This window comes from Grus americana, chromosome 10 (assembly GCF_028858705.1).
Source record: "Grus americana isolate bGruAme1 chromosome 10, bGruAme1.mat, whole genome shotgun sequence".
Lineage (NCBI taxonomy): Eukaryota > Metazoa > Chordata > Aves > Gruiformes > Gruidae > Grus > Grus americana.
Window position 1 is genome coordinate 4,209,705 of NC_072861.1, and position 14,182 is coordinate 4,223,886.

Below are 14,182 nucleotides of genomic sequence, written 5' to 3' on the forward strand. Positions count from 1 at the left end.
CCCACCCCCAAACCCCAAAACAAACAAAAAACCCAACAAAACCCCAAAGCCTTATTCTCAACTTGGTAGTTTTCCAACCCATTCTGGAGAAATGTCCCACCAGTTTAATTATCAAATGAATAATTAACAAAGGGATGGAATTCCCTAAGAATGAAACTTATTTCAGCTTCTCAGATCTTGTCTTACACTTTCTGATTATTTGCAGGTAAATGAAATTGCATTTATAAACACCTTAGAAGCTCAGAATAAACGTCATGATGTGTTGAATAAACTGAAAGAATATGAACAGCGCTTAAATGAATTACAAGAAGAGCGCCAACGAAGACAAGAGGAAAAACAAGCACGTGATGAAGCAGTTCAGGTATAATGTATCTGCAGTTGTAGGGGGACAATGAAATATGTATTTGGTTTTCATTTTGGCTGTGCAGTCTTTGTTGCTTACTATCTTACCCCCTTTATTCAGCTTTGGAAAGATATACTCTAATATGATTCTCCCTTATAATGTTTTCATAGGTAAGAGGGAGAAAGGTGAGTCTTAAAACCTCTCTAGCAGAGGTATTACAGATGCTGTGTAGGTGATTCATGTCTGTCTTAAGCTTTTTTTAAAAAAAATACTTGCTACTCTATTAGTAACACTTAAAACTTTGAGAGAAGAAACAGAAGAATATTCCTTATTGTATGCATACTGTCATAATTACAATACTTTTTACAGGATCAATGAAAACCACAATGCAAATGTGTTTGTGTTCCTGGAGTCGTGGTGTGGGTTGGTTTCTTTTGGTTTTTGTTGTGGGTTTTTTTCTTTTTTAATACAGCATTCCAATACTAAGTTTTCCCAGCCTCACACATATGCCTTTTTGGCACTGTTCTCTGTTAGAATCTAAAACATGCTTTATTTTTGCACTTGTTGCTGATAGAAGTATAGTCATTCTGTCAGGTTTACAGTACCATGTATAGTTTCTTAATTAGTCAGAGAAAAGTAAAAATTGAGTACTGAGTATATTCAGTTATACTGCAAAAATGGTCAAAATCTGTTTTGTTTTATAATATCAGTCAGTTTCAGAATCGTAATTTAAATACTAATATTCCATGGGAGCACATGTTATTTTTGTCACCTGTATCCTGTGGGATGCTTAAAATGTTTTGAAATACATTAATGAACTAGTTTTATAAGCTTTTATAGTGGATAGACTTTTTCAGGATGAGCAAAATATATGGCCAATTAATGTGTAGCTTAGTTCATACAGTTGTGCTTTCAGTGTATGCTCAAGCTTCTGAATATACTCATATTTGCATAGTATTCCTTTAATAAAAATGCAGTTCTTACTCCATCATGGAAGTAAGATAAAATTCTATTAGCAGATGTTAAAATACAATTTCCATTAATTCCTTCAGTTTTTTTCCTAAAAGAAACATTAGAATTTCCTTTTCTATGTCTAGGAGCGCAAAAGAGCCCTAGAAGCAGAACGGCAAGCCCGAGTTGAGGAGCTGCTGATGAAGAGGAAAGAACAAGAAGCGCGGATTGAACAGCAGAGGCAGGAGAAAGAAAAAGCACGAGAAGATGCAGCACGGGAGAGGGCCAGGTAACTTTGCAATAATTTTGTTGGTTCCCTGCCCTTCATCGTTGTCTTTTCCAGCAAACTGCAGCTTCTCTATAACAACAGTACCTTCTGAGCTCTTCAGGCTTAGTATTTTAAAAAGTAGCATTAATAAATATCATTGATGAATAGTTTGAAAGAAGAAATCAGGTGAGTAATCGTAAATTCTGTAATAAATGTTTGTATTCCTTAGATACATGCACAATATAGCATGCAAGGCTGTATTTTGTTATATTAATCTTAGTTTTATTGCTAGCAATACCTTTTATATAATTTGCCTTTTTCATATTTTAGCTTACTTGTTAAAGGAAGCAAGATTAATATGCCTGTGTTCCTCCACTCTCCAGTAGCTTTTGGACTTACTGGCATCAATTTGAGTTCACCTCTTAGTAGGCACCAGAGATTGCGTTTGTGAAGCACAAAGCCGGGAAATCAGGCTTCATTAATTCTGCTGCCTTCGAACTACTTGGTTTTATGGTTTTGCCCATAATCAAAAGTTCATAAAGGGGTTTTTAATACGGGCTGTTATCTCTCTGTCTTTTGAGCCAAACATGAAGTGCAGAGAGAATGAATGTTGGGTGGCGTTGTGGGGTGTGAGAAAAGTTTACTTTCAAGGCTGATTCAGGAAAACTGCTTTCTACTTATTGTTTACTTTGCTAAATACTATTTGTATTCGCCTCCTGTTATTCCCTCTTTCCCTACAGTTCCACTGCCACAAGCATTCCATAAAACCTAAATAGATGTTACATTTTTCCTATGACAAGAAATGTTCACTAATGGTTCTTTAAACGTTTTTATTGTCACGGCTTGTTTTCTTCAAAGTTGTCATGAAGAGGTTTGGTTTGTTTTTTTTTTTCCTCCAAGTAAAATATTCAGAAATGTATCGATCACCTTCTTTCACCTTCCAAAATCATGAGTAATTTTAGCTTGACATCCTAAAGCACTTGAACTTTCAATTGGATCTTTAATGAATTGCGCTTAGGATCTGTGGCCTTGCCCAGGACTCCATGGACCTTTCCTCAATATATTGAGCCAAAGACACAATGAGATAGGGTGAGTTGGAAGGGATCCTTCAGTATCTTACTCTCATTCACAGACGCTTGAGGAAGATTAGGACTAACAGGAAGAATTTTGGTTATGCTCTTTTGGGAAGATAGCCACTGCATGTGCAAGGCTTCTACATCTTTCTGAAATTTGAGGAAACCCTCGCAGTAAGCAAATGTGAGATAATTGTCGTATTGGCATCTTTGCCTTCTTAGGTCTTCTACGGTTAGAGTTTCTCTAAAGGCTCAAGGCATGCAAATCTTTGCTCTTTCTGTTTAATCAGTTTTAAATCTGCCGCTTTCCTTTGTTGCACCCCACTTTCATTATGACACGTGAAGAACAGCAATTTCCATTTGCCTTCTGTTGGTACTGTGTTTCAGCAAATTTCCTCTATATTTGCTGCTATAGCACTCAGTTTTCAAGTGCTTTGTATTTGATATTGCAGTACCGTGCTTGCATTTGTTTTTCTTTGCCAGATGCTGATTATACAAGAGAGATTTTTTTCCTTGATAATTTTGGGAAAGAGTAGGAAAGAATGTATGTGTGCTGCCCTACAATCTGGTGATTCTGTTAGGTCAGAGTGGCCTCAGAGTCATTGCATCTCCTTAATAACAGTTCTGAGGTTTCTTTCTGACATAGTAGAATTAGAGGAGGATTCAGAGTGTCCTGGGTTAGAAGTTAAGGGAGAGATGAGCTTGACAGGAAGCTGGCTGTACCGTCCCTTCCATCTTGGACTTCAGCATGTTTTGGTGGAACCTCAGGGGTATCATTTGGTGGTTTGTTTTGTTGGGGTTTTTTTTTTCCCCGCTGCTAGGATTTGACTCTTATCCTGAAGATTTAATACTTGCTGGAATGAGTAATTTTTGGAATATCTGCTTAAAGTTCCTTCAGTATGAGCTTTACCATGTGCATCTGGTGGTGATTAAAGCATTTGTATGAAAGGAATAGTGTACTTAAAACTGACTTTAAAAGCCCCTCTGCCCTTATGGTACATTAACTTGATTCCAGTAAGGTTTTAGATGTAATTTCAGAGTATTTTATATTCCAGAGAGTTGAAATCCATAATATGGAAAATTTTGTTCTTGTCAATAGAAATCATAAAACTGTATAATGTAACCTAATAATGTAAAAAGCATGCTTTTCAGAAGGGCTTCTACAGGAATAAGGTTGATGCTCTATAAATTGAAACTTTAGAATTTTGTTTCAAGTATTATTAATCCAAAGTATACAATGATATTAATTTGTCTTGGTTTGTAGGATTAAACAAATATTTAAAAATGTATACTGAAAGAAGTAGTTAAAATAAGCTTTGGGTTTGGGTCATGTGTTAGTTGTGATTTGTTTCAGCTTGTGGTGTGAGTCAGGAGCTCTTTAAAACAAAAACAAAGACTGTAGTTCAGTCTTTCTTTATATACCTCAGGGGAGATAGCACATAAACTACCTAATGCTTCTCATCCATCATCTCTTCCTCGCCCCCCTCCACACCCATGGTGATTGGAAGTGTTCGCTTATACTTTCTGAAAGAACAATTGTGCGTAGTGTTTATCGGTAGACTTGCTTCCTCCCCTGTCGTCTTTCCTATCTGCTTTTATATTTTCTGTGGGTTTTTTGTTTTAAAATGTTCCTTTATCTGAGCCTTCTACTTTCACTGAAATGACTTTGTTTTTTGCTGTGAATTTTCTGTTTAAAAAGACCAAACAGAAATCCACAGAAAACAAAACTCAGTGCAGCTGGAGTAACATTCTTTATGTTATCCTCTCTAGTTCTGTCACTCAAACTACTTTAATTGTAGAATGCCTTTTTAAAAGGTGGCTAACATCTTTGAATGACTTCTTCATTGCTCGGTTTTACTCAAAGATTTTGTTACTACTTTTGGCCCTTCACAGCTGCTGGACTTGTAGAAGTGTTTTTCTCCCATCCCAATTCTTTTTGTGCAAACAGCAGGAGTAGCTGACTTTCTTCCTTTTTAGGGTTTAATAGATCCCTTGTCTTAGTGATCGTAAGTTGTTCTTGAGGAAACTTATCTGCAGGTTTCTGCTTAATAGTTTTAGTAACAGATCAAGTTATACCTCTTGTTCTTAGGTGGAAAAAAAAAACCCCCTTAATCTCTTCAATAGGGTGGTGCTTAGGGGATTCACAAGCTCTTACTGACATCCACATGCCTGACAGCTGTGCTTTGGCACTTTGCTGTGGAGGGGAAGGAGTGTTGGTAAAAGTGAAGAGGACAGCTGAAGTTTGAGGCATGATTCAAAACTGAATCATGGAAGAGGAACGTAGGGCAGACAGGTTCAGTGAGCATAGAAGGTCCTGACTGCAGTTATGCACAGAAGGTGGCAGTAAGATAAATGCTTAATCTTCTGCTGTCAGTATTCTGAGCATTTAGAATTGCATATTCTAGAGCATCAATTTCTCACTCATGACTGTATCATTTGATGCTGGTCAAAGTTTTACCTATAAGTTTATATTTTCAAACTTCCACTAGTGCTCATTTTTCTAAAATGCACCGCCCTCGTTGCTGTACGGTTTTTGTTTGATTTTTCCATTGTACACCTCCCCTTTGGTTCACTGACTATAGCCATTGGCTGGAGAACGCTAACGGTAGCAGGGTAGCACATTCACCGCTATTTGGTAGCATCATGTTGACTGTCATTGCTGTGGTTTGGCCTGAGGTATGATCCAGGTTCTGCTACAAAGGTTCAAGTGTCTGCCTTTATTAAATAATCGCAGTTAAAGCATCTGTAAACTAAGTTGCTTTCTGTTGACTTCCTTTTCTACTGAGCCAGCTTCAGCTTCACTTTTTTGGAGGAGCTTGTTCTCCATTTCAAACATAAATTGGTCTGTATTATGCATGAGTTAAATTATTGCAAGTTTTCCCTATATTTATTATCTTTCGGTTAGAGATCGAGAAGAGAGGTTGGCAGCTCTTACTGCAGCTCAACAAGAAGCCATGGAAGAACTACAGAAGAAGATTCAACTGAAGGTATAAAAGGATACCGTAGTTGAAAAATACATCAACAGCACAGAATTTCTGCAAAAATATTTTTTGTTTGTATGTTTTATTTAGTGAAGGTGTTACAGTGCACTGTACAGTGTCCTGAATTATGTAACTTTACACGAGATTTTTATTTAGACTTGTGCATTAAGAGGAGGACCTTGCTGTATACCATACACTGTGTAGTTTGGAAAGAACAGGACCAAGCTCTATGGAATTCATTAATTTCAAAGCTTTGAACATGAGAACAAGGAAACCTGTACTTTCCAAGAGAGGTCAATGTAATTTTGAATTAAATCATGAGGAAAATCAATATGTAAAAACTCTCACACTGTTTAGTAAAGACAGTTCACCAGTCACACAAGGTATTGAAATTGATGCCATTGCGTGTGGCATGGTATTCCTTTTGTTTCGTGAAGGGCTCCAATTATTTCATAAAATAGGCATAAGGATCGAGCCCCTTGTAGTTCACCTGTTTACCTGAATTGACTGTCTAATGCAGAACCAAGGTGTCACAAGTTTTTAAGCGATATCCACTATTTTTCAAGAGATGTAACGACTTCTATAATGTTAAATTATATTTTTAAGGTTCTGCGGTGGAACTATGTATTAAAGTTTCAATTAAAGATAAATAATGTAAATTTTTATCCTAGGATGGCTTATGTGTATGTGCAAATAATTTTTCACTTCAGTGTTATTCTTTGCTCTGATTCTAGTCTGAAGCACCATAGCTGCATTTACTTGTACTGTAAAATGCAGTTTTGTTATTAAATACCCCAGCCTCTGATTTTAAATAATAGTTCAGAGTTTCTTCCATTCTCGTGAGGGTTAGGTATGAAAACCCTCTGAAAGAATCCAGTGAACGGTGCCTGATTGACACTGCCGATAAATAACAAGTAATTTATTTTACTTTAATTTGTACGTTGTGATTTCATATCTGTCAGTGAAAACAGCACTACGTAAGTTACATATCTGTTGAATTGGAAGTTGAACTTGTATTCTCTACCAGAACGTTTCATTAAGAACAAAACCAGAACTGAGATGTTAAATGTAATAAAAAGATTTATAGAAGGATTTGCAACAGATTGTTAATTGATAATCACCTATAAAACAAAAATAGTGCTGATTGATTTTTAAATCATAGCATAATGTTAAAATGTCTGTGATATGTGTGACTTTTAATGCCTTTCAGAAATAAAAAATAGTTTCAATTTAACAGAAGCTCATCCTAACTGTACAATACTTGGTAATTCCCAATATGTCTTTGCACAGTTGAATTCCATTTGCTTTAACTCAATGTGACTTTTCTTTGTTGCTTTGATTAATTTCCATTCAGCATGATGAAAGTATCAGAAGGCACATGGAACAAATTGAACAAAGAAAAGAGAAAGCAGCTGAATTAAGTAGTGGAAGACATGCTAATACTGATTATGCACCAAAACTTACACCATACGAACGAAAAAAACAGTGCTCATTATGCAATGTCATGGTAAGTTGGATTGAGGGAGTACTGTCAGAATTGCAAAGCCAACCTAAGCCTTGAAGCTACCAGTGATGCTTTGTTCACAGATGAGAGTACTGCCCATCTGCTGTGTCCCTGCTCTGCTCTTGTAAAGCGCACCTTATTTTCAATTCTTCTGTCTATAAATCAGGTGGTTTAGGGAAGATTTGAAAGAACTGGAGAGTTGTAGGTAGAATGGAGAGTGTGGACAGTACTCAGTTGTTAGCTGTCTCTTCTAAGAAAAGCAACAATTAGGGAGCATCACATGAAGGTAGTTAAAAGCTAGGTATAGAGCAAAGAATGTCGTTCTTTACATAGCAGGTAGCTGAGTCGTGAACACCTTGTTATAAGATCCTGTGGATATTTAATGCAAGTTCAGGGGCGATTGGACAAGCTTCATTGGACTGAAATTCACTGAAGGCTGCCAGATACCAAGAAACCACGTCAAGCTCAAGTTCTTGAACTGAGTTTGGTTGGAGGCTTTAAAGTATTGAAGGAGAGAATCAGTGTTTGCTTCATCTCTTACTTTTCCTTTGGTATAGTACTTTTTGGTCACTGCTGGAAACCAAATATTTTGCTAGGCAGACCTCCCATCTTGACAGGGTATCTCTTCTTGTGTCCACTGTTCCATATGTCCTAGGAGTGGTGGAAAAGAGGAAGGCATGCAGTCACTGAGTAGGAAGCAGGGAGATCTGTTCTTCTTGGTAACTGGTTTAACTGATTTACAAAGACTATACATTGTTGAAACTTGTATCTTATTAAGCATTATTTCTCTTTAATTACTGAATTACACAAGATTGCACGGGATCACTTCAGGTGGTGCTGGAACAGAAACTGAGGTTCAGCAGTCTGGACTCTTGTATATTCACTGGTCATGCATTTCAGAATGAAAGTCCAATATATGAAGTTAGATTGAAGTTAAAATGCGATGAGAAGCCAAGATTTTTCTTAATTGCTTATTATACTGCTGGCTAGCAAATCATTATATAATTTCCTCTCAGGTCCTGCATAAAAGATGTTTATGTAAATTTGGTTGAGGAATAAAATACTGTGCTTGGAATTCTAAACATACTTCTGACAAATTGGCATTTATTATATTTAAAATACTGTTATTTATAGCTTGCAGAATTATTGCAGAAAAAAATTACTATTAAGTCATTGTCATTACAGATTTCATCAGAAGTATACCTTTTTAGCCACATTAAAGGGAAAAAACACCAACAAGCTGTGAGAGAAAACAGTAGTATCCAAGGACGAGAGCTTTCGGATGAAGAAGTGGTAAGTTTAGTAGTATTTTTTTCTAGATTAATTCTAGTTTTAGATGCCTTCCAGCTGAGTAGCCTAGCATGGGAATAACAGTGCCTTTTTGAATATCAATTCAAAAGTTTTGACTACTGATGAAAAGGAACGAAAAGAAACGGCAGATTCAAATACTTTAGGCAATTGCCATTTGAAATAGATGGTGTATAAAATGTGACTAATTGCTTTTCTGTTATTCCAAAGGTGGTTTTCATCTCACTATATTTATCTTTTCCTCATAAAAATCTGATGTGTTGCAGGTGTCTGCATTTTGCTTTACTCCTTTTTTTTTTTTTGTCCTTTTTTAGGTTATCAGATGTGTTATCCTATGCATCAAGGTCAATAATGCTGAAAACTGTAGTGCTAAATAACTTTAAAATGTAAGATTGGAAACACTTTGCAAGTGTTAGTGTTACTACAAAGAACAACAATTACTTTTTCAGTAGCTGCCTTAGAAGAATTGGCACTTAAGGTGATTTTTAGGAAGCATTGAGGACACTTTATACTAAATCGAGAAACGATGCTGTTTTAAAGAAAAGATTTCTGAATGGCTGTCAGATTTAATTTCTTGTTGCTGCTGCCTGAGTTAAACTCCGATATTAAGTCAAGGCCTTTTCTAAGAGTGAAATTATAACAGTCAGATTTTGAGTTCTGTCTCATACAAAAAATTTGTGAATGCCCACATATTATACCTGTCACACATTAGGAAGAAATACTGTACAAGCCAATTCTCCAGAGCTGATTCCAATTTAACTTCATTGTGTTCGGAAATCTGTTTCCAACCACGCTGATTCAAGTGATTCTGCTCAATACTTCTAATTTTTGGCTGTCTCCTCCTTTCCTTCACAGTTCTTGTTACTGTTTTTATTTGTTGAAATCTTCTCCTTGTTTACAGCTTCTTACATCCAGTTTTCCCTTTTAAAAAGCTTTGGAAAGTTAAGTCTCTGAGGTACTGAAATCCACAAAGGTGGTTATCAGTGGGAAAATGGAAAAATAAAATTGGAGAGATACAGTAGTCTGGAGGAATCCATTTTTGCTGAGGTGCAGTTTGCCTACCCCTTCCTAACTGTAACAAAAGTACATAAACTATCTTTTCAGTTCCTTTTTTCCTCTCTTACAGTGGTTAGTGGGAGTTGTGTACTTTTGGATTTGGTTTTAGATGCCAGGTTTACCTACTTGGATGTATGGGAGAAGGCTTCATACTGCGTCTGATCTCCTAGAAATACAAGCTGTGAGATTTCCTGGAGTCTTTCATGTTGGTACATACACCAGAGTGTGGGCAATCTGTAATATTGGCATTTTCTTGTATCTGTCTAGCTGCTGATAACTGAACTATGGTTCTTGCTGGGCAGCTATCTCAGATGAATATGGAGGAAAAGAGTGAACTAGATTTTCTTTTGACTGGGTTTTTTACGCTATTCACAACACCTGATTTGACAGCTTAACAATTCCAGCTTCGTTGGTGAAAAAGAAGTTCCACTAGAGGGCACAGATATCTTGATTTTTGTGGTGTCCAACATCAGATGCTTCAATCCAGTGCTCTTCAGCAAAACATTTTGATGTGAACTTAAGATTAAGGTTAAATGTATGGGTTTCCTTGAATACGTACTTAGTGTAGGAGCAAAAGGAGTAAGCAGTTTTAACTGAATAAACAGCTTGATGATTACCATAGCAGATTTAAACATCCTTAATCAAGATGGTGCCTAGTATTTGGCATACAGGCAACATATGGATACTTCCATTGCTAGATATTTAATATATTATTTATAGCTATATTTTAATTAGTCCATTCTGAACTATACTATTGTAATCTGAAATTTCCTTGGCCTGAGGCCCCCTCTGTTTTGGTTTTGTGGGGGTTTTTTGTTGTTGTGGTGGTTTTTGTTTTTTTTCCCAAAGAGCAGTAATAAGATATACGTGCTAGAGATACGGTCACTGTAAAGTAGCAAAGCAATTTTATTTTTCAGAGCAATCTGCTTTGTGTATCTCTTTATTCAGCATGCATAGTTAATGCCAGACTTTGCCTCCCCCACAACTAAAGCATTCAGTAACATCGGTTAAGTTTTGAAATACTTGAGAAAAAATTTCCTAAGTATTATATAGAAGTAAAATCGTATTCCAGGGAAGCATTATAGTATTCATAGTTACTTATTCATCACTGTTTTCAATTCTATAGTCAGTGAAGGTATCTGTAGTGAGAACACACTTGTGCTACTTAAAGTTATTACTTGTCATCTGTGATGTCTTCAGATTATATACATCTTGTCTGTGACCCTTCTTCTTTGACATAAAAGATTTTATTTATATCACCTTTGACCTAATAAAATTTCACCTTTAACCTTATGCACTTGACACCTCAGATAACTTACTCTTGATCTTTGACTCATTTTGTGTTAAGCCTGTTAAGTATAATAGGTAGCTGCCTAGAAAGTAAGCTTTTTTTCAATTGTAATCTCACCGTAGGATTTCTTTATTATTATTACTACTACTTGAGAAATCACAGAAGGACTTGAAATATGGTTATTTTGACCATATTGGTATCAGAGAAGGAAAGATTTAAGTATCTCCTTAAGACTTTGGAAACTGATTAACGTGATTGGATGATATGTCTTAATACAGTAGGGACTTTTGTTGGTGGATTTGACTAAGCAAAAAGTTAAAAGCTGTACTGAACAATCATTGATACTCATTTCTCTGGGCCGGTGGATGCTAGTGGTCGATCTTGCCAGATATAAAAAGAAACTGTTATATTCAAGATTCTTCCCTTTGCCATAGCATCTATTATGTTTGTAAAATTACATAATGTTTCCAAGGTAAAGAAGACTTTATGTTGGAGCAGTTTTCATTGTTCTGGAATTAAGCATACATTGTGCTTAATTCCAGCATATATTGTGCAAGAGCTGACAGCTAGTATTAGATCATCAATAAGATGAATTCACTTGTAGATGCAATATATTTAGTGAAACTCACAAAGAAAATAGTTTTGTTATGAATGAAGATAGTAAAAATGAAAAAGCATGACGTTATTTCTAAGATTATATGACAGCTTCATTTCATCTCAGCTTTTTGGATTTTCTTCATTTGGGTATTGATTACTCTCTAGCTGAGAAGGATGTAGATTTCTCTTAATTTTGAAACAGTGCTTATATTGTGAAAGCAAATTAAGTTCTATTCACATCTTTTGCTTCCTTTTTCACTTTTCTTTTGTCCAGTCTCTTATAAATACATTCATTTATGTATATGGTGAAACTCTTCAGCTGGTAGGCTTCAGGCTAAATGTTGTCTTTCCTTCTTTGTATTTCTGAAACTTGCAGTGCTATCACTGTGGCGCATCATTTCACCATTATCTTCAGTGCAGTGACAATGTTTTATCTATGTTTGTGCTTAAATGCATGTCGTCTTCCACCAAACTTACAGCTTTATCTTGTTCTCACACTGCTGTTTTTGATGCTGTTGATTTCCTGTCCCCTCTCTTGAATATTCGTATTAGTTTCAGTTCAGGAAGAGATGTAAACAATGCAAGCAGTTTGTTTCATTGACTTCTCTGAAGTTAATTACTATGGTTGAAGGTATGACTAATTGTGTTGCTGAATCAAACCCTGTGCAACACAAAGGGCTTTTGCCACAAAGGCCATCACTTGAAAAGGTGCCTGCTGAAAGCCATAGGAGAACATTCGGTGACTTCATTAGACTGAGGAGTCTCTGCAAGGACCTTGTAGACTTTCACTCCCACCTGTAGCTCCTAGATTATTTATTCATTTTTATGTCCCTCTGCTTTTCCTCTTTTTTTTTTCTTTGCCCTTCTTGTCTATCCTAGTTTGCTTTGGGAAATACACATAACATCGGTAATCCTTATAGCTTCCTTCTTGGAAGCATCGTCCTATCTCTTGTCTGCATCTCCTGTCATTGAAATACCATGGTTTAAAGGCACTTCTCGAGTGCAAGTCATGTAGTTCCATGCAGTCTATGGGTGTTTCTAATAAATGAAAGGTAATTCTAAAAAACATGCCAAATAGATAGCTTGGTGGGGGTTTGGTTAATTTATATAAGGTGCATGCTAGAATTTTAGGTATTCCAAAGCAGGATGGAGGAATATTAATGAATGAAAAATGTACTTTTTCTATCAGGGAAGAAAGCTGACTCTGTTGTCATGATATAAATGAAACAAAGAACTTCTTAGAGGTATATGTAGATCAAATGAAAATATAATCCCATGATGGAGCAAAGAGATTGTTGTCATCTGAAGATTGGCAGTGTTAAAACGTGAGGATTTATAGAAAGGTGTGGCTGGTTGAGCCCACCCGCATTCTTTTTAAAAAACCCCAGATCGTCAGTGACTAAAGCTTACTCTGTAGTGTGGGTTGTCAAGTTGGCTGGGGTTGCAGTGCAAGCCTTTTCTGGCACAGGTCTGTCTAGATTGTAGCGGGGTCTGATTTACAACGTGCATAACTGCGCTGGCAGGTTCCCCTGGTACAGGCACTGTTACGCTGGCAGAGGTGCGCTTTGGCCAGGATGTGGTGAGAGCCTGCCTGCCACAGCAGAGTCGTGCTGCTGCGAGCTCTGTTCCAGCCACGCAAGGTTTATAGCTGGGACAACACACAAGCAAAGTTGATGTTCATATGAGTTCGGATTTCTGAAAGCTTTTTAGGGATGAGGGGTTGTTTTTCTTTAAGAAACCGAGCTGTTTTCTCAAAGTTGTGTGCTGCTTCCATTATTTCTTACAGAGGAAATTACTGGGCGAAAGAGATGTGGGAATGTTTTCATGCCTGACCTTTCCTCTTTTTCTTCTGTATTTACAGGCAGCTTTCTTGTCTAGAGACATGGTGATGCCTGGATTTTGCTAATTTTTTTTTATTCACTATGTTTTCATTAAAATTAAATTATATATTGTTTTATTGCTTCAGCCTTAGCAGTATTGGGAAAAATGTTTTTTGTTTTCCTTTCTGAATCAGAGTGTTTTCAAGTTTTTATCTAAACAAGGAATACTATCCTATGAACTCCATTTGTAACCTAGCTAAAAGATATGATTAAGCAAAATGTAAAATAATAACACTAAAGATGAACATTTTTTTCATTTCATCTAATAGAGGAGCCTGGGGTATTTGTACTTGTGGGTATGTGATCTTCTAAAAATTGTTAAGCAAGATTAAAAGTTCTCTTTGTTTCTTCTTGAACATTCATGTGTATGTTACCTGCCTACTTGTATTGTGTTGCCAAGAGTGTTTTTAGCCGTCTTTATTCTGTTTTTTGCTTGTTAGTAATGAAAGTCCTTAGCATTCAGTTTTAAGCTCTTCTCTTGTGTTTGATTATTCAAGGCTCTGGACTAAAGCTTTCATGTGGGTCCGATTTTTTCGAATATGAACTCTGTGTGCCTAAGGTCTGAAGCCTTGGTCTTACTCTGGTGTATATCTGCACTCCAGTCTCTTTCAAACATCTGTTACTATTTGAGCGATCAGCTATGACCATTACAGTACAAGGAGATGATCTTCAACCAGCTCTGGTTGTATATAATACTTAAATAATTTCTTGGTAATACAGTGGTGCATACGGTTTGGTCATATATTGGAAAATATTCTTGTTTCTTTTATCACAGAGTTACAGAATATAGACTTCATTGTAAACTTTTTTTTTTTTTTCTTGGCATCTGATTATTTTTTCCACCAGTATCCCATTTTTCTTCCCTATTGCTTAGTGGAAGCAATCTGTAAATCACTTGCAAACAAGAAATCCCCATCCCAGTAAAGCCTC

General features: G+C 36.4%; 1 protein-coding gene across 10 annotated transcripts in view; it reads left to right on the forward strand.

The window, feature by feature from the left end:
- Positions 1–14,182, forward strand: part of SCAPER (S-phase cyclin A associated protein in the ER) — a 161,002-nt gene that overhangs the window by 47,711 nt on the left and 99,109 nt on the right. For all 10 annotated transcript variants that reach the window (XM_054836962.1, XM_054836964.1, XM_054836959.1 and 7 more), the window contains 5 exons: positions 206–361; positions 1,441–1,583; positions 5,541–5,622; positions 6,971–7,123; positions 8,306–8,413. In XM_054836962.1, coding sequence (XP_054692937.1) covers positions 206–361; positions 1,441–1,583; positions 5,541–5,622; positions 6,971–7,123; positions 8,306–8,413 — 642 coding nt within the window. The remainder of the gene's footprint in view (positions 1–205; positions 362–1,440; positions 1,584–5,540; positions 5,623–6,970; positions 7,124–8,305; positions 8,414–14,182) is intronic.